This window comes from Mizuhopecten yessoensis, unplaced genomic scaffold (assembly GCF_002113885.1).
Source record: "Mizuhopecten yessoensis strain PY_sf001 unplaced genomic scaffold, ASM211388v2 scaffold10765, whole genome shotgun sequence".
Taxonomy (NCBI): Eukaryota; Metazoa; Mollusca; class Bivalvia; order Pectinida; family Pectinidae; genus Mizuhopecten; species Mizuhopecten yessoensis.
The window spans coordinates 322,560-342,965 of NW_018408710.1; the positions used below are offsets into that span (position 1 = coordinate 322,560).

The 20,406-nt window shown below is 37.0% G+C and overlaps 1 protein-coding gene across 1 annotated transcript; it reads left to right on the top strand.

Moving 5' to 3' along the window:
* The first annotated feature begins 275 nt into the window (after window positions 1-275).
* LOC110462261 lies at window positions 276-19,668 on the top strand. Its single transcript, XM_021516161.1, has 14 exons — window positions 276-350; window positions 1,461-1,712; window positions 4,196-4,381; window positions 5,046-5,203; window positions 5,716-5,823; window positions 6,231-6,332; window positions 7,417-7,563; window positions 7,810-8,016; window positions 9,748-9,895; window positions 10,785-10,959; window positions 12,895-13,741; window positions 14,308-14,516; window positions 17,190-17,335; window positions 18,962-19,668. The coding sequence occupies exons 2-14, from the start codon at window positions 1,604-1,606 to the stop codon at window positions 19,072-19,074; spliced, it is 2,655 nt and encodes an 884-aa protein (XP_021371836.1). The 5' UTR covers window positions 276-350; window positions 1,461-1,603; the 3' UTR covers window positions 19,075-19,668.
* Window positions 19,669-20,406: the final 738 nt, after the last annotated feature.

Below are 20,406 nucleotides of genomic sequence, written 5' to 3' on the forward strand. Positions count from 1 at the left end.
CCATTAGTTACAACTACTCTCCAGGGAAATGGAAATCAAAGTTGCGTTACGTTTGAACCACAGAGCAATGATAAACATGGATGTGGTGTGCTGATCTTATCACAGTGGTGTTACATACATTGTACATTGTTATTGTGTGTGTATACAGTCTGTACACCACAGAACGTACGTATGTTTATGTACGATATATATAAGTGTTAGATGTCTTCAAGTGAATTTATCACACGGACTTAAATTATCAATATGTGATATAAGTACATGCTGTATACCCTACCGTGAGACGCAGCTCTGAGTCTTAGTCAGACCCGATGTAGGAGGGGGATTTCGGGGAACCAGGAAGGTGATATATTGTAAGTGTATAAGGCCGCTGTATTGGACAGCATTATAGATTTTTTAAAGTGAAATTCGTATGTTTCCCGGTTATATAATCATTTCAATACAACATTGATGAGAAAACGATATTTTAATGCAATATGATTCATTGAAATAATTCAAATATCCGATAAATTGAATAGTGCGTAACTTCACAAATCAATCAACACGCCACTCCCCTTTTAAGAAAGTGTAGCAGTATTCTCCGTATGAAGTTTAATTTACGTGTGATGTGTCTGTATGCCATATTCATAAGGGTAATAGAGATATTTACTATTTTTTGTAAGCTGTTCAATGATGCTACCGTTTCTGATAATTCTGTAAGAATATCGATACAGATAAAGCAGGCCTGACGCGTACGCAAATATATAAATTATTTAAGCATATATAGTCAAGAACACTTATAAGGCACAAAGACGTATACAACCATTATATAAGTTTCTGTGTTAAGTTCGATTTTTAATTCAGAGACGTATAAAGCCAATCTATATGTATCTGTGGTACTTCTTGAGAATTGCGATAACAGACTAACTGTCAAAATCCAGATAAGATCAGTCTCAAAATTAGCCCGAGTTTCCTCTGACCCAGACATATATATATCTGTCAAAATGTCTAAGTCTGGTGTCAGGGCCAGAGGAAACTCAGGCTATCTCAAAATAAGGCATGCACAGCTAATTAAGCCTAAGGGGAACTTTCATATGAAATTTGAGAAAAATCTGCACTTTTTGAGGAATAACGATAACAAGTAATATTGTTGCCTAATAGGGACGTATATGTATGACGGGCTAGTAAAACAAATCTGAAACCACTTTTGTGTCATATCATTTTAAGCGTGCCTCGTGGCAAAAATCATAATTTAATAATGTTTTAGAACGGATCTAGCAAGCACAAAACATTGGCCTATACTTTATGTCAGTTTTGCATTTTTTGCACACAGTCATAATTCAAGGAGACCTATAAAAAAGTTACACGAACTGTGAAATAAGAAGTAATTTATTGGCTAACTTCATATACAATCTGTACTGTAACTATCTTATAATTGTGCTGTCCATGACAGTCATTATTTTCTTAAATATATAAATTTACAGTTTCGGTGCTGTAGGCCTAGCAGACGACGTTGTAAAGCGAAAGTAGATCTTTTGTGAAAAGAGAGCAAAAAAAGGTGACGAGGAAATGAAATAAACTTCCGGTTTACATCGTCTGCATGTGACCAGAACGGATTAATTTTTGCATGCTGAAATCCATGGAGCAAGAAATTGATCCAATAAAATTCAGCATCAGAGATGTTAATGAGGACAAGTTCATCACTATTTCGGGAATAAACCGGTACTTTCTGATTGGTAAGTGTATTCATCATCGATCGGCTATATATAAAAATACAGGTTAATTTATGTTGAAATTACATGGAATTGTATTGAAAACCATTATCAGATTAAGTAGCGTTGATAAGCGTGTATAAGTAATATACATAATAGTACATTTTATACTAAAAAAGACATGTATGATTCCAATTGGCAGCCAGAAATTCAGATATACAAAATCGAAGTATCTTGTTGACTTCTAGTCCGAATTATTCTGACGTTTTATCGACTTTTTTCATAACGGTCTGTCGTCGATTAACGTCATTGACTTCCAATGCAAATTTGATGTTACGCAAATGAATAAAACAGAATCCGTTTACATACAGGGGTTTGTAACAAAAACAGTTGTATATTATTTGATTATGGCCCTTTCACGAGGGAACTATTTTCTTTTAGTACATCACATGATAATTTCTAGGATAGCTATTGGATAACTACCCTTGTTCTATTTGGTATAGTTAGCATCCGCCCTTGACGACGGGAACTATACCTGGAGACGGGCACTATACTTTTTTTTTGGACCGCTGAGACTACGGGAAAAGTAGCGTGAGTAGAGTTGCGCCCCTTCTCCGAGGAGGCGCTGTATATATTCTTCTTTCACTTCATTGTTGTCGTCTGCCAAAATGGCAGCAAATTTCGGGACCAGGAATGCCAATTGCTTTGCAGAGGCTCAGCAATGCATAAAGACGAAGCAGACGACACCATTTGACGTCACAGTACTTGCACACTTCCTACTGGAAAGGGGAACCGTATGTGACCTAGCGGTGATTCAATCCAATGAATTGAATATGCAACAAAAAAGGAGAGATCTACTCAAACAATTATCCTATAGACATTTGTTGTTAATTATTAAATATTTTACTTTTTATTGTCAAATGACAGTCATGTCATGTACTGAATCTATTATGACCCTTTCCCTCGGGAACAGTTCTCTTATAGTGTTGTCTGGGGAGGTCTCTGGCCAACACTATAAGAGAACTGTTCCCGAGGGAAAGGGTCATAATAGATTTAGTGCATCACGTGGCTGTCATTTGACAATAAAAAGACAAACATGAGGAACTTCATTGAAAACATATTTAATAATTTTAAAACAACTGCTGGAAATTTGAACGTAACATTTGAAGTTTTGATTCATGAGTTGTTGTTGAAAGAAGGTGTACAAAAAATGGAATGTCGAAATCTCTGCCACATGATGGTTCTTGTAAATGCCGCCGCAAACCTTGCCTGATGTCATCAAGATAATTTTTTGAGTAGATCTCTCCTTTTTTGTTGCGTATATTGGCATAAAAATCCGCCATAATACCCTTCAATTCACTGGATTGAATCACCGTTAGGTCACATACAGCTCCCCTTTCCAGTAGGAAGTCTTTAAGGACTGCGACGGCAAAATTGTGTCACCTGCGTCATCTTTATGCATTGCTGAGCCTCTGCGAAGCAATCGGCATTCCCAGTCCAGAATCTCGAAGCCATTTTGGCAGACGACAACAATGAAGTGTAAGGTGTAAGTAGAATATGTACAGCGCTCCCTAGGAGAAGGGGAGCAACTCTTAGCTTCACGCTACTTTTCCCGCTGTCTCAGCGGTCCAAAAAAAGGTATCGTGCCCGTCTCCAGGTATAGTTCCCGTCGTCAAGGGTCGATGCTAACTGTACCAAATAGAACAAGTGTAGTTATCTAATAGCTATCCTAGAAATTATCATGTGATGTAATAAATATATATATTCGAACATACGAACACACGTAATATACAATCACATGTAATAGATGAACATACATAATAACATCTGCTCTTATGTTTGATAGTTTTTCATATTTGCTACTGTGATCTGCACTTACAAGGAAGTGTAACTTATATGTTACATTCTGTTCATGATTTCCTGCTTTTGACGCATAGTGAAGATCAATATGAAGCGGTACTTAAGCATTACACACGCTAACACACTCTTTTAATTGTCAATTAAAACAAGTTAAATACTATAATATGTTGTGTTGGCTGTGACAGTGACAATTATTAGGAAGAGGGAAGTGATTCTAATGATTCCTAAGTGATTGTTCTAAATCCATTTCTTTAACAAAATAAAAAGTGACCGGGTGTAAAACTGATTTCCAAAGCACCTGGCAAATAATTGCTTCAAAAATCAAGGTCAAGGCCTTAAAACGGGTTATTCTGGTTTTTGACAGGCGAGTGTAACTTTTTTACACTCATGAATAAATAATTAAGTTGCATTTTTACATTTTTCTTTTGCAATCAAATTTGATGCCAGAATATTGAATGAAGAATATTTAAAAATTTGGTGGAAACATTTTTGTAAGTAAGTTGGTATAATATGGTAAAGGGATGGGAACACTGACTAGAAAATGGGTAGCTAGGGCATATTTTTAAGCAATTTGGGACACTTGTTAGGTCCCATACAGTACATGACAGTTAAACAAGATATTTAACTACAGAATCTTCATTGTTTAGGTCTGAACACAGAAGGAAACATCTGCAGCGAGGATGTGAGCAGTGAGGGTACGGGGGAAGTGTGTGTGCCCCTTGTGAGACTGTGTATCAGTAACACTGGGGGACTCACCATGGCCCCAGGAAACAAGGATCTGCCCTGTTACATCCAGGGTGAGGTACTGCAGTCTGAGGTCAACGTCATCAGTGGTTAGTTAACCTTATTAAACTTCTTCTAATGTAGGAGAAGTCTCAATGATTTGAAAGTGATTGCAATTCGAAGTATCCGGCATATAACTTGTACATATATATATATATCTGTATTAGTTTATTTTTTCTGATTAATGTGTGATGTGTGTATAATACTGTCAAGTGTGATCAGTAACTACAAAACTCTTTTGATCAAGCTTTAAAGGCTAATAATGTTGTATTATATATATTGGAATTTTTCTTCTGTCAGTGTCATGTACCATGTGACTTCTGATTTCTATAGCATCTTTTGTATGCATTCAGTTTGAATTCTTTGTATGACTCAAATTCTTCTTTCATCTTTAAAACGGATTAAAAAATAAACTCAAAAATGTTTTCATATTATGTAATAGCTAGTCCTTGTTCCCCTACAAGCCAGATTATTTGATCAGTCATACAACTTGTACAGCTAAACATGGATAATACAAACATAGATATTGCAAAACATGCTTGTGATCAAGGTATGTTGTGTCCCTGGAAAGACATTTTCTTTTGAAATTTTAACTGTGAAAAAAATGGCTTATGATTGCCTTTTAAAACTAATTTCATGGGTTCATTTAATTTACTTATGTTTACTTTAGTCTGTTAGCAAAACTTACAGACCAGCCATCTCTGTCATTTCTAGGTACTTCAGTGGATGTTGCTGACAAATACTTGGAAATTTGTGCCGGAGAGTTTAAAAAGCCAAGGAGAAAATTACCTAAAACTCCTGGCATGGCGACTGTATCCAAACCACCACCAAAACCAAAACGAGTTTTACAGACTCTGTCAATTACTGAACCTGTAAGTAGGACTGATGTTCAAAACACTATTCTAGCTGACATACATTGTTGGAATTGTTTTAAAATCATTGTTCTATAAACTTATAAGACAGCTTTGTTTTTAGTACTTTTTCCAAAATAAAATTATGTACAATTTTTATTGTTATTGTAAAATGGTACTGTAACCAGAAATATCAGGTTAAATATCAACAAATGTATTGAATATTGAATTGAATTTGAAAAATATATGTCTAGTTGTAATCTAAGGATATATGCCAATCTTTCACATTATACATAGGATTTGTTTTAGAGTTAGTTCCCTTGACTGTTAAGTATGTATACTGGTAGCATTATCTAATATTTCAAAATTATCAGAAGCTAATCAATGAATGTGTAACTTTTAAATGTATCAGCAGTTATTTAACCAAGTCCATATTAAAAATTTAGATTTTTGAATTTATATGTAGGACTCTTTTGGTAAAGAGATTTATATGAGGTAGCATAAAGCCTTAAGACATGAGTTTGCTTTACCAGGAAGTGGAGGTGAAAGAAAAGGACCATTATCTACAGGGCAACTGGGAGGTCATCCAACGGCCTGATGTCAACTCCGAAATCCTCGCCAATCTCAACAGTCCAGCAGAGGTATATTTATTCATGATGAAAAGGAAGTATTTTTTCCCCTTAAATTGGCCAACACTATATCAATAACATGTCAAAGATATCCACAATATGAAATTGCTTTTTGAGTATTTTTTCAGGATGAAGGAAGTAAACCTTTCAATTTTCCCCCCTAAAATTGGCCAACACTATCAATGACATGTTAAAGATACTCTCCAATACATTTACATTATCATAGAGAAATAATACATTTTACAAGGAAAAAAGACATGAACAGTATCAGATATCAAACAGAAATAAGATTCAATTATTATTATAGAGATATAAAACACAGGAAATAATTCAGAAAAATGACACACACTATGATAGAGAAAGGAGACATTAACCATATATATAAAGATAAATGATTTATGTTGTTGTTTTGCTTCCAGCTGGGTATTATGGCAGCCAGTTTCCTTACCAAGCAAATTCAGCAGTACACAGATGTCAGACTAAGTATTGAAACCACAGACGCCATCTTCAGGTTTTTGCAGGTATATACTGATAGTAGCACTAAAACCTTGTATTATATGACTCTGGATTAGATGCTCAACCTGCCTTAGACAACCCTGTCATTTCTTTTGCATTTTATGTCTACAGATATTTTTTTATGATTGATAAAAATGTTCCTTTAAAGCAACTCATACCATTGAAGGTTCTCTACTTATTTACCATGTCCATTTCTATTTCTTCTCCGAGCAACATGTTTGTGACACAAGTAAAACAACAACTATTGACATCTGTTATACACCGGACACACATCCACACCTACACATATGACACAAATACTTCCCTTTGTTCACACAATGATACAACACAATCCTGTCCCTTTAGCAGCAGTGTAAAGCACACCACTAGATATCGTCAAGTTTCCGTATCCTTGATGCAGTCCTTGAATTGAAGCCCTTAAAGGACTCACACAACTTAGTCAGCCATTCAGCAAGTGTGTCATACGATTGTAATTCCTACCTAACATTTGTTCCGGTTAAATACAGTGCTTCTGAGTAATTTAAATATGCAAATATTGACATGTTTTCTATTTAATATATAGTAAATGATTTAGTTGTGTGAGTCCTTCAACACATTCACTTTTATCTGAAACCACTACTTGTAAGATAAAAAGAAAAAGCTTTAAATGTAATTCAGATAATCATCACACCTCTGGACAATGAACCAAGTATAAATCTAAATTTAGTCAGTTTAGTAATCAATAATCACCTGTACTTTAACTGAGGAAGATAACATAGACGCCATCATTCTATGTACCTCGAACATAGATTTGAGGTACAACTATTTTCCTGTAATATTTTTTTCTACAGTATGCAGAAAAAAATAATATTTCGTATTGCATGCCATATATTTCAAAAGGTAACAAAAAAATTTCAGGGATTTATATTCTCAGTTACATTTCTGCAGAATATCAATTCATTCACAAGAGAAAATAATGAAGTTTTCATTACTCTCTAATTGAAAAGTGTTTCTTTTATTGAAGATTTCGTTAAAGAAGCATGGCTATGTACATGTAAGGTCTTGTTAACTTTTAATTCTGAAATTGTAACTTTTTTGTTGTAATTGTAGGAGGTAGCACATTACCAAAAAGGATTACTGATGGCATATTTAACAGAGACATCAGAAAAACTGGAGGAGATGCCTGAATCAGAGAGGGATCGTCCAATGCATAGACCAGCGGTCAAACTCCTCGTGGAATTGTTGAGACAGATTTTGGTAAGTGGCAGAATTTCTTGAATACTGTCTTCTCATTTCACTGTCATATTTTATAATGTTTTATATTTGTCTCTAATGCCTAAAAATCTCATTTCTTCTGTGTGTTTCTCATTTCATTTTCTTTCAATTTCAAAAATGTCCACTCCTAGAAGTGCTAAAACCTTTACTACGGTATTGATAGTAATACATGTGCAAGAATCGTTCACACTTCAAAAAATGTAAAAGTGTTGATGTTTTCATTGTCAGGATCCTTTGAGCCATGTAGTGCTGTGTGTGCAGTTACTAAGGACATTTAGCCACTTTCCTAGCAACCTGACAACCATGATCCAATGCCAGGCTTTTGCTGCTATCCTGGGCACCATGGCAGTATACTTGAAGGACAAACAAATTCAGGAGTATGGCTTAGACATCCTGGCCCACGTCGCCACCTATAGACCCAACATACGTCATAAGGTATTACAACATAACTTTCCATACCACCTATAGACCCAACATATGCCACATGGTATTACAACCTAGCCCTTAGTACCACCTATAGGCCCAACATATGTCACAAGGTATTACAACATAGCCTTCCATACCACCTACAGGCCCAACATATGCCACAAGGTATTACAACATAGCCTTCCATACTACATAAAGGCCCAACATATGCCACAAGGTATTACAACCTAGCCTTCCATTCCACCTACAGGCCCAACATACGTCACAAGGTATTACAACCTAGCCTTCCATACCACCTACAGGCCCAACATATGCCACAAGGTATTACAACATAGCCTTCCATACTACATAAAGGCCCAACATATGCCACAAGGTATTACAACCTAGCCTTCCATACCACCTACAGGCCCAACATACGTCTCAAGGTATTACAACATAGCCTTCCATACTACATAAGGCCCAACATACGTCTCAAGGTATTACAACATAGCCCTCAATACCACATATAGGCCCAACATACGCCACAAGTTATTACAACCTAGCCTTCAGTACCACATATAGGTCCAACATATGCCACAAGGTATTACAACCTAGCCCTTAGTACCACAAATAGGCCCAACATAGTACAACACATAGGCCCAACATACATCTCAAGGTATTACAACATAGCCCTCAATACCACATATAGGCCCAACATACGCCACAAGTTATTTAAGGAATGATTTTTATTTTTTCAACATTTATGAGGTCATAACAACAATGGGTTTATGGACATATTGAATGAATCGCGTTAGCGATTCATGTAAAATATGTCCAAAAACCCATTGTTGTTATGACCTCATAAATGTTGAAAAAATAAATATCATTCCTTATATTTACATTGACGAATCCTTTCAGTGGATCGATATAACAACGAATAAAACAAATAAACAGGGTTTGTTCCTGCTTATACACGGGTGCAACGCAGTGGCGAGAACAGTGTTTTTTCGCGGGGAAATGTGACACTATCGTGAGAGATCTTAGCAACCGTCAACAACAATAACACAACAAAATGTAGTTCCATATTCAATGTTTATTTGTAGCACAGGACACGTGAATACGTGGATATTTCACAAAGCACAGTTCAATAATATTTTAAGATGTAAGAATTTAGCATCTAGGTTGGTCGTTACGAGTGAGTAGTTTTTGTAGTGTATTACTACGCAGTGTGATCAGGTTACTATCGGTTCCCACGTGCTGAGATTCTATGAACACCTGTGTTATGCATTTATGAATGCAATTTTTGTCAATGGGTCTAAGCATACAGAATGTAAATATTACAACATAGCCTTAGATACGACATAAAGGCCCAACATACGTCACAAGGTATTACAAGTTTGCCTTCAGTACCACATATTGGCCCAACATAGTACCACATATAGGCCCAACATACGCCACAAGGTATTTAAACATAGCCTTAGATACCACATATCTACCTTGACTTCCAGTGGGTTGAAATGGACGGACGTCACCAAAATGTCCAGTAAGAAATAATGATTTTGTGATTCCTCCATCTATATTACGGAGCTTCGTTGGACTGTACACGTTTATTATGGACAGTGTTTATTATGGACATATAGGCCCAAATACGTCACAAGGTATTACAACGTGTAAGGCTTTGTGAAACTTTCTCCATTTCTGAGTTGAAAACATCTACAAAAGCACAGTTTGATATGTTCCAGTTGATAACTTTTGTTTTAGCTGCCCCTGAGAGAAACAGGTCTTGAGATGATCCTGCGATCAATGAACCATCACCAGACTGACGAAAACATCACACTGTCAGGCTGTCGTACCCTGGCCAATCTCACTTCTACACTTCAGGAGATGCTTGACAACCTACTGGACTTAGGTATTTTACCCCAACACATCTGTACCACTGAGAGGTTTCCAACAAGAGAGGGTTGGCTTTTTAGGCTATCCAACTCAAATGTGTTACTATTCTAAATTTTTAAAGACAAAACATTTACCATCTGACTCTTTCAGGTTGAAAATCAATCAATAAGAGAAAAGGCTATTGCTGATTTGGAGGGAGGAGGGGGTAGGGGGTTAATTTACCAAAGCTTAAGGAACAGGAGTGAAGGCAACATGGAATGAAAATCAAAGGTCAAGGTCACAACACAAGCATTGGGGTTACTTGGTTAAGATTAATTACTGCAGTTACTGTTTTGTTTTTAAGTATTGAAGTATGGAATGAATGTCTATGTACACTTGTTACTGATAAAATAAGGAATAGACTTCGAAGGCTGTAAAGATTGAAGGTCAGATGTCAGGGTCACTTGGTACAAAAACAAATTTCTTGCTTAGTGATGAATGGAAAGTCACCTCAAACTCAGAACAGTTGGGCACTAAGCAAAAACAAAAAGAATGTTGCATATAGGGGTTTAAAGTTGAAGTTCAAGATCACATATTTAAAATTTGTTAAAATATCATATTTTCAGAAATATTTATAGTGTTCATTGAAGAAGTCTGGTGTCTGAACCAAAAAATCAAATACGAAGGTCACAAAGTCACTGTAGTTAGAAGTCAAAAGTCAATGCCACAAGGTCACATCTTGAAAGTCCAAGGTCAAAGTGGTTCAAAGTCAAAAAGTCAAAATCATAAAGTCACTCAAGTATAGTTTTAAGAAAATATGAAATATTTAGCTAGTTTTGTTTGGTTATGCTACACTTTGTTGTACAATTGGTATTGGTATTGAACGTCTAACCCAAACATGTCTATAAGTGGGATTATTTTCTCAGATTCCACTCCAGACATAAATGAGGCAGTTGAGAAGTATGAGAAACTCCTGTGTCACCTGTTTGAGCATGCCATACAGGTCATACAGAGGTCACTCCAAAACTTCCCCGACAACATAACAATCAAAACAGATGGACGCAGATTTCTCTTCAATTACTCCAAGATGACTCAGATCACGTAAGTCTTGATTTTTAGGTCACCTGAGCTTTAGCTCAAGTGACCTATTGCTATCCGTTTTCGTCCGTCGTCGTCCGTCGTCCGTCGTCCGTCGTCCATCGTCCGTCGTCCGTCGTCCGTTAACATTTTACATTTCAAACTTAAAGTCAAGTTCTGCTGGGCCGATTGAACTGAAAGTTGGTAGGAATGATCGCCTCATGGTCCTGACAAAGTGTTGTTATTTTTCGGGTCGATCAGAAATCCAATATGGCCGCCACGGCCGCCATTTTGAAAACCTATTTCAAACTTAAAGTCAAGTTCTGCTGGACCGATTGAACTGAAAGTTGGTAGGAATGATCGCCTCATGGTCCTGACAAAGTGTTGTTATTTTTCGGGTCGATCAGAAATCCAATATGGCCGCCACGGCCGCCATTTTGAAAACCTATTTCAAACTTAAAGTCAAGTTCTGCTGGACCGATTGAACTGAAAGTTGGTAGGAATGATCGCCTCATGGTCCTGACAAAGTGTTGTTATTTTTCGGGTCAATCAGAAATACAATTTGGCTGCCATGGCCGCTATTTTGCTACTAAGTTCTAATAGGCCGATCTCACTTAAAATTGGTCTAGGAATGATCAGCTCATGGTCCTGACAAAGTTAAGTTAACATTATACTATTTTTTACTCAAATTGGTACATATTTCAACAACAAAAATAAATACTATAGACTCAGGTGACCGTTAAGGCCCATGGGCCTCTTGTTTTGTGATGAAGTTTATTTTTGGGAAAATATGCTTTTGGGATATACATGTATTAAAAAGAAGTGAGAATATGGTATGACTTAATAAAATGGTCTAGAAGATAAGTATGTCATTGAAAATATATTGATTATACTATGTATATACCTGTTAGATACAGGTCGTACAGAGGTCACTCTGTGGTGTCTTTCCATATGTAGATGGGACATATTCTTCAATATTGTTAGAAGCTATGGTCTCCATTACATTCTTTTTATACGACCGTCAAATTTGATGGTAGTATTATTATACGCCCGTCAAATTTGACGGTAGTATTATGGTATGGCGTTGTCCGTCTGTACGTTCGTCCGTCCGTCCGGCGTAAACTTTGTTTGTCCGGCAAACTACTCCTACATTTTATCGACCGATCTATTTGAAACTTGGTATACATTATAATCATGATATGAAGTTGTGTCTCCCGTAAAATAATTTTGATTTGACTATTTTTCCAAAACTTATTGCCCTTTGTTCATTTCAGTATTTTATTTTTGTCCAGAGATCTCCTCCTGCATTTTTCAACCGATCTATTTGAAACTTGGTATACATGATAATCATGATATGAAGTTGTATCTCCATTAAAAGAATTTTGATTCGACTATTTTTCCAAAACTTATTGCCCTTTGTTCATTTCAGTATTTGATTTTTGTCCGGAGATCTCCTCCTACATTTTTCGACCGATCTCTTTGAAACTTGGTATACTTGATAATCATGATATGAAGTAAATTAGTTGTGTCTCTCTTAAAAGAATTTTGATTTGACAATTTTTCCAAAAGTTATTGCCCTTTGTTCATTTCAGTATTTGATTTTTGTCCGGAGATCTCCTCCTACATTTTTTAACGGATCTCTTTGAAACTTGGTATACTTTATAATCAAGTAAATCAGTTGTGTCTCCCTTAAAAGAATTTTGATTCAACTATTTTTGCAAAATTTATTGCCTTTTGTTCATTTCAGTATTTGATTTTTTGTCTGAAAATTTTCTCCTACTTTTTTTTATAGCATATCAGCTAACCACTCTTAGAATGATGCAGATCTTATTTCAATGTAAGAAAGTATATAACACTTTATGGCATTCGACGGGCATATTTTGTTCCGCCCCGCGGTACTCTTGTTTATCTTGACTTACATTTGAATGTGGTGTTGAATCTTTTTCATATTTTGTCAAGGTTAAAGAAGAAGGTGTGGGTTCAGCATCGTGATACATCGCCTGAGGTTGACTCTGATGGAGAGCTGACGGAGGACACAGCCTCTCCTGTCAGTGTACAGGACCTCACCACACCCACGACCTTCCTCCAGGTCAAGTCTGATGACAACAACACCAAGGGCATACTCAAACACACAGTTGAAGGGGGCGATTTAACTGGTCCCGAGAAAAAGGTCCGTTTTCCAGATGAAGATTCTGAGGATTCTTTGGCTTCAGAATCATCAACTGATGAGGAAGAAGATAATGATGATGAGGATGACTGTGCTATCGGTGGCGACGCTGTTAGACAAAAACTAAGAAAAAAAGTAAGTCGAGTGGACGTTTGTTATGGGGATGAACCAATATTGGTTGTGCAGAAGACAGAGTTACTGAGTCCAGAATATTTCTCCACTGCTACAGATAAAGACGTTGACGGTGTAAACAGTAATGGTGAAAATGATATACTGGATGATAGTGATGACGTCTTTGAGACATGTGATAAACCAAACTCTGAATCTAGTCATGATGGACGACGAAGTGGTGTAGATCTGACAGAGAGGTCTGATGATGAGCCTACTGGGCCAGTCCTAGTGGTGAACAGTACCTCTGGTAGTGGCCCTGGGACATTGACAAGTGATGCTACAGAGGCGGGGAAGGAAGACCCTGGGAGTACTGAGTGTCCCATCGATGCAAGGGCCACAGACGAGGAGGTTGGGGATGTCTCACAATCACTGGTCAAGGCAGCAAGTCCATCACCATCCCATCAAGTCACCGGGCTGTCCTACAGTGTAGCAGATAGCCCATTCCTCATTAAAGTCATATACTTGTCCGTAAGTAAAAAAAACACTGACCACACACATTGTTTGAAACCTTAAATACATAAGGTTTGCTGTATTGATCCTAGAATCAGCTTGAAGGGTTTAAACTTTGTACAAAACATGGTTTATGGTAGGGTCTATATTTTGTGTGTTTTGCTAGTTCATGTGTTTAAAATCTGAAAAAGATTTTGGCAAAATGTAAATGCAATAGAATGCATCTTTTGTGATACACCAACTGAGCTCTTGATTACCACCATGTTATTTCAATCTTGCTTTCGGAGTACTTTTCTCTTATGCCAGTAGGCAAAAGATCTTTGGAAGTATCGAAACCATGTATATGTTACAAAAGCTCTTACTGGCTTTACCATCTCTTTGTACTATTACAAATGTGGTTAGCTTATAGACTAGCTGGTGCTTAGAATGGGTAAATCAATTCAGATCCTTTTGGCATTATGTTGTATTATCTAAAAGCTGAAATGAAGACCAGACATTTCAGTTTTACTGTTGATATCAAGGAATTTTCAGCCAGTATATTATGATATCAAATGTTAACTGTTGTTGTGATTTATTTTTGGTAGATCGTGAATTACCTGAGTGGTCTGGTGTTGGGAGATCGTGATTCCTTTGCCCTGGATATTCTGGACCACCCACTGCGATTCCTCACAGAGAAAAGCGGTGCCTTACCAGAGATACTCGACTTTGTGAATAAACAGTTTGAAAAAAGTAAAACTCTGATGGATGTGGACCCTACTTTCCTCATCAGCCTTATAGACTGCATCAGATACAAGTGAGTTGACGGAAGATTTTCCTACTTGGATAACTTTTTCCGGGAAACTTTCATCTAGTCAAATATTCGCCCTTCACTGGTAAAATCTAGGCTCGCCCAGAATTAATTTCGCCCTAAAAATGTAACAAATATAAAGGGTGTGCTGTTTACTTACATTGCTGTTATGATAAATTTGCCCTCTTTGCGAAGATGAAAAAAGAGAAAATTAAACTGTGATGAAAATTTCCTGGTTTATACAGTATCTAGCACATGTTAACAAGACCTTGAGGATATTCTAACTCACTTGTCAAAACTGAAGTGAGGTGAGCAGTTCAGAAACGGAGTTTTCATTGTCATATTCATTAGAGAATTTAATAATAATAATGATAATTTGAGGTTCTTTTATACAGCTTTATCACAACCTAGTTTGTAGGCCGTCTCAAAGCGGTTCACAAATTATTATCCATGGTTATAGGGCGTTTTCAACCAACCAATATCCAATATCTTTCTCAGCTCCCTGGGGAGCATACAGCCGATGCTGCCATTTTGGTGCTCACCACTAGCATTCAACTCAGTGCCGCAACATGAATCGAAATCTGCAACCCTTCGATAATAAGCCTGGCATCCTACTACAAGACAACCGTGTCCCCAGATGACGTTCATGTTTTATTATAACCCCCGCGATGAAGTTAGGGGGGCTATACTTGAATCAGCTTGTCTGTCTGTCCTTCTGTCTGTCTGTAAATAGAAAAAGTTTGTCCAGACAACTCCTTCTAAAGTAATGGACCAATTTCCACAAAACTTTCCAGATATGATAACTACCACCTGAAGTTGTGCATCCAGGTATTAATTTTTCATTCTGTCCCTTTTTCAGGAAGTTATGGCCCTTTGTTGAAAAATCCTTGTCCAGACAACTCCTCAAAAACTATGGGGCCAACTTCAATGAAAATTTTCAGCTATGATAACCATCACCTGAAATTGTGCTATATTGTTCATGTTTACTTTTGAAACTGATCAGTTGAACAAAATGGCCTACCGACAGCCATCTATGATTTTTGACATTGAAGGTTTGTTAGTACTATTTTTCAGGAATAACTTGAGGGATCTTTCTCAAATTTGATATGTAGGTTCCCCTTGATCCCTCGTTGTGCATGTTATATTTTGAGACTGATCATAAAAACAAAATGGCTAAAGGAAGAACTAAACAGATCTTTCCCATATTGCAATGATCAATTCTATTTCTTTCACATTAAGTACTGTACTAGTAAATATGTGAAATGACAAACTCACTTTGAAGGTTGTCTTTCATACACATCAGTATTAAGTTTAGATCAGAAGTAACCTCAAGGTGCATTTACTGTTAACATGACTCGATCAAACAGGTTAGAGGAAAGAAGAGAAAAGATTGAATTGACAAAGAACTAATGAAGATGATACAATGGTGGGCATCAAGATCCCTCTAGGATCTCTTGTTTGGAGTTATGGCCCTTTGTTGAAAAATCATTGCCCTGACAACTTATCCTAATCTACTTGGCCAATTTCAAAGAAAAGTTTACAGATATGGCAACTGCCCCCTTGACATGGTGCATTCAAGTAGATTGTAGTACTTTTTCATTCCGACCCTTTTAAAAGGAGTTATGGCCCTTTGTTGAAAAAACCTTTGTCTGCCTCCTGAACTACTGGGCCAAATTCAATGAAAGTTTACAGATATGGTAATTACCCCCTGATTTCGTGCATAAGGATAGTTTTTTTTTCGTTTCGACCCTTTTTAAGGTGTTATGGCCCTTTGTTAAAAATCTTTTTCCTGACATCTCGTCCTTAACTACTAGAATGATTTCAGCAAAACTGACACTCATCTGGGCTAACAAGATTTGGTCTGCAAGTATGTTTTCGCATTGGGAGGGAATACAGGAAGTATATGAGTGACCTATATACTTAAATAAGTGTACAGCTCAGCCAATAAAGAAAAATCTTACTGGTGGGAGACTATATTGCTTTGCAATGCTTTGCCTTAGTAAGCCTTTAGCTTACAGTTCTGGTTTACATAGGAACAGGGGGTATCAGTTAGCCTTTGGCTTATAGATCTAGTTTATACACATCTGTAATAGCAGGGTAAGAATCTAACACTTGTTTGACATGTCATATAGATCTCAGTAATCAAGAACTAGTGGCCGGTTTCCCTCTCCCTCAAGTGACTTTGAGTAGAAATCATTTAACTAAAACATTTTCTTTTTCATTCTCAGAACAGAACCACTTTTTGCACTGATTTTCAAATACGACTTTTACCTGTAGATTAATACATTCTAAATTACAAACAATTCAACAAAACCTATTCAACAATGACAGTTAAAATGTTCATTTAGTTGGTTGAGATAGTTTCTGAGTACTTATATAACGAAACACAGTATCAAATGGTTAGTGAATATCCTGGAGTGACACAAACCAGTCCTTTTGACCAATTAAGTCAGTTTCAAATTCTTTATACAGTAGAGAATTCAGACATGACATTTGTGTTGTTTGCTCTGTTCACTGTTGTTTAATTTAAACATTACACTTGAGTTGTTTGCTTGATACACTGTTGCATTCAGTACATAATTAAGATATGACATGTATGTTGCATTTGAAATTTGCATTTGTTCTTTGCATTTTTGTATACAATAAAAAATTTAGACATGATATTTGCGTTGTTTACAGGTCTCTGTTGTTCGACCTGTATAAGAAGAGCATGCTGGAGGTTTGCAGTGATCTGACTGAGACCCATTCACCAAAGGTCACATCCTGGGCATTAGCCACACTTGTCTTGGTTGTGAAAGATACAAAAACCTTCTCTATGTTGACAGGTGAGTTCTACGTGGCACTCTAGAGCTAACTTCTGGTAACATATGTACAGTTTTAGGTATTACAGCTGTACAAAGTTCTACGTGGCACTCCAGAGCTAACTTCTGGTAACATATGTACAGTTTTAGGTATTACAGCTGTACAAAGTTCTACGTGGCACTCCAGAGCTAACTTTTGGTAAAATATGAATAGTTTTAGGTATTACAGCTGTACAAAGAATGTACATGTAAATTCACTGTCACAAAAGAATTGTTTGGAAACTGCATACTATTTTGAAAAGAAAATGTGTATTTCAGAATCTATTATTTGCAGTCATTCGAAAGTTGAAAACAACAAAATTTATATCATGATTTATTTGTATCTATAGACAAGTTAAGGTTTTGTCCGAAAGTTTCATAAATTGTCTGCAAATCTCAAAGATTGTCCACAATCTTACAACTTGATTGTGAGTCTCCTAATTAAAGTAAAGAGTAATGATATCTTGTACCAATAAAAATGATCGCAGGATCTATAAAACTGTTCTGACATAGTTATTCAGACTCCAATCCAGATTTTTGTCTAAACTGGTCAAATAATTTGGTTCTGAATATGACAGTGTATAACTAATGGACTTTTTGTAATCTGAATCTCTCTGCAAATCTTAAAGCCCTGTCACACCTAACCACGTTGCCACTGCGATTGCACGGCGTTGTGAAGTTTCCCAGAGCGCCATTAGATCGCAGGATTTTTTTTATATTTTTCATGAAGATGTCGATGTCACAGCGTTCTCACGGTGACCTTGGCGTTTCTACGGAGCTCCATGGCGTTCTACCATGTTCCTATGGAGTTCTAGTTAGTGATTGTCTGCGCTCTCATGGCGCTCTCACGGCGCTTCCACTGTGTGCATTGAGTTGTCACGGCGCCGTATAAGGGCGGTAGAGACACAGTGTCATCTCAGAGAACGTCGTACGATCGCTGTGCAAGCGCCACCGATAACCATTGCGTTCGCACTGCAATCTCTGTGCGCCCCCATGGCGATCCTGTGGCATTGTAGGAGACCTAACTGCGCTGCTTCGGCAACCTCACGGCAACCCCACTGCGCTTTTATCAGAACGCCGAGCGACGGCGTTTGTTTTGGGCATGCTCAAAGTGTGCGTCGTCGGTCGGTGTTCTATGCGGTCCCACTGCGTTCACTGGCGTTGCCGCGGCGATGCTTGCGATTCCACTGCGCGCAGATTGGCATTCTGGAATTTTCTTGGACGCCGTGGGAACGTGGCCCTAGTGTGACAGGGGTTTAAACAAATATGTGGTCCGCTGAGTATCTTATTTGGGCAGAACACAGTGTATTTGCATTTGGATTACTACATTTTTATTATGTGATACCATTGTGTACATGTATAAGCGGAACCAGATATGATCCCATCTTTCCATAATGGTGGACCTTACAAATCGCTGAACTTTTCATGTCGAAAAACGTATTTTATCTATATTATTCGTGACCTCCTCCTTCAAAGTATTAAAGTAAAAAAAATGTCAAAATTACAGTATAGCTATTTCTGTATGTGCATTATATAAAAATACATTTTTCACATGATATATTTTTGTTACTGATATAATTGATTATGTGTTAACTTTGTTTTATATCTCAGATCCATCCTTCAGCAGTCAGATCTATACAGTCCTAACTGCAGCCAAGTCTAAACTTCAACATTTTCCAGAAATTGCCCAACTACAATCGATTGTCCAACCGTCGAATAGTTAGAGAAAATTTTGCCCGATCTTGTGTTGTGACCCCTTTGTACACATCGAAGAATCGTACTCTTTGAGATTCATATTTGTGATGAGTTAGACTTTCATGTTTAGGTATTGCTTTAGTCATTTTTGTTCAACCCCAGTGTTGTTTTCATTCAGTGGATAAATAAGCAACGTCCATACTTCACCTTGTCCTTACCTGGTCTGTTGTGGATCTGATCATTTAAAATTGGTCCAACTCAGCTTTTTCAATTATGAGATTACTCTGTATAATGTTTTTTCTAACTGAATTACTTTTATAAATGCTATTTCTGCTTCTTCTAACATGAAACAGCCTTCCTGATTGCCAAGTATGATTAGGTCAAGAAAATCCCTCCTGAAATCAAACATTTAATTACAATAAATCTTTACAAAGATTTTAGTCTCATTAGGGCTACATGCGCGTTTCCCAGTTGAAATGGTACGTGTGGCGCTGAAGTATTCCACATAATTCCATAAAAAACAATGTATCAAGAATATTATATCCTTCTCTCATGCGTCCACTAAATTATTTGTTTTAGAAAGAAATAACGCAAACTAGCAATAGTCAGCATTTTAGTCTCGGCCAGGTACGTCTGGACCCCTCAATCTACACCACTCAATCTACACGTGCCAAATTTTCCTGAGGTCAGCCTCAATTCAGATCTGTACCTGTCGTTTCTTCCGTTTCAACCGGATACGTGAATGTAGCCCAGTTCATGTGCAATATCCAGTATCAGTATTATTTGGTTCATTTTTTAGTGTTGACTATATAACTTATAGCCCAGTATTCTGCAGCATTAGTGTATTGTAAACTTGAGAATTATATCTGGTCCCTTAACGAAGTCTGCATTGATAATCTGTAGCTGTTGTTGATAGACATACATATGTACAGGGTTACATTTTCATATCAAATGTCAAGGTCAGTGTTACTTTCATGAATATAAGAGCAGTTCCTATTCTGACCTAGGATATCACTTCAGCTAGCTTTGCACTAATCAAGCAGGCTCCTGATATGAACAGTTTATGACGATGGTGTGACTTGTAGGTCATACCGACAAAAGGTCAAGGTCACTGTTATTGTAATACAGCAGTACTGGTAGTTGCTTTTATTCAAATTTAAGTTAAGATTTCTGTTGGAAGTCTATCATACAGTCAGTTTAGTGGAATACAAACAGTTTAATGTGCAATATGTATGTAAGGTATGTAAGGTAAATTAAAGTCTTCTGTTTGCTTACCTGGCCTGTCGACATGGTTTATTTAATTAAGTCCCTGTATTATTACATTGTACATCCAAACCCTCATGTATGTGACACATATGTTA

Coding starts and splice junctions, on each gene's coding strand:
- LOC110462261 (XM_021516161.1), top strand. CDS start 1,604: ATGCTGAAATCCATGGAGCAAGAAATTGATCCAATAAAATTCAGCATC. Junction 7,564..7,809: donor AATTGTTGAGACAGATTTTG/GTAAGTGGCAGA, acceptor TTTCATTGTCAG/GATCCTTTGAGCCATGTAGT. Junction 13,742..14,307: donor TTAAAGTCATATACTTGTCC/GTAAGTAAAAAA, acceptor TATTTTTGGTAG/ATCGTGAATTACCTGAGTGG.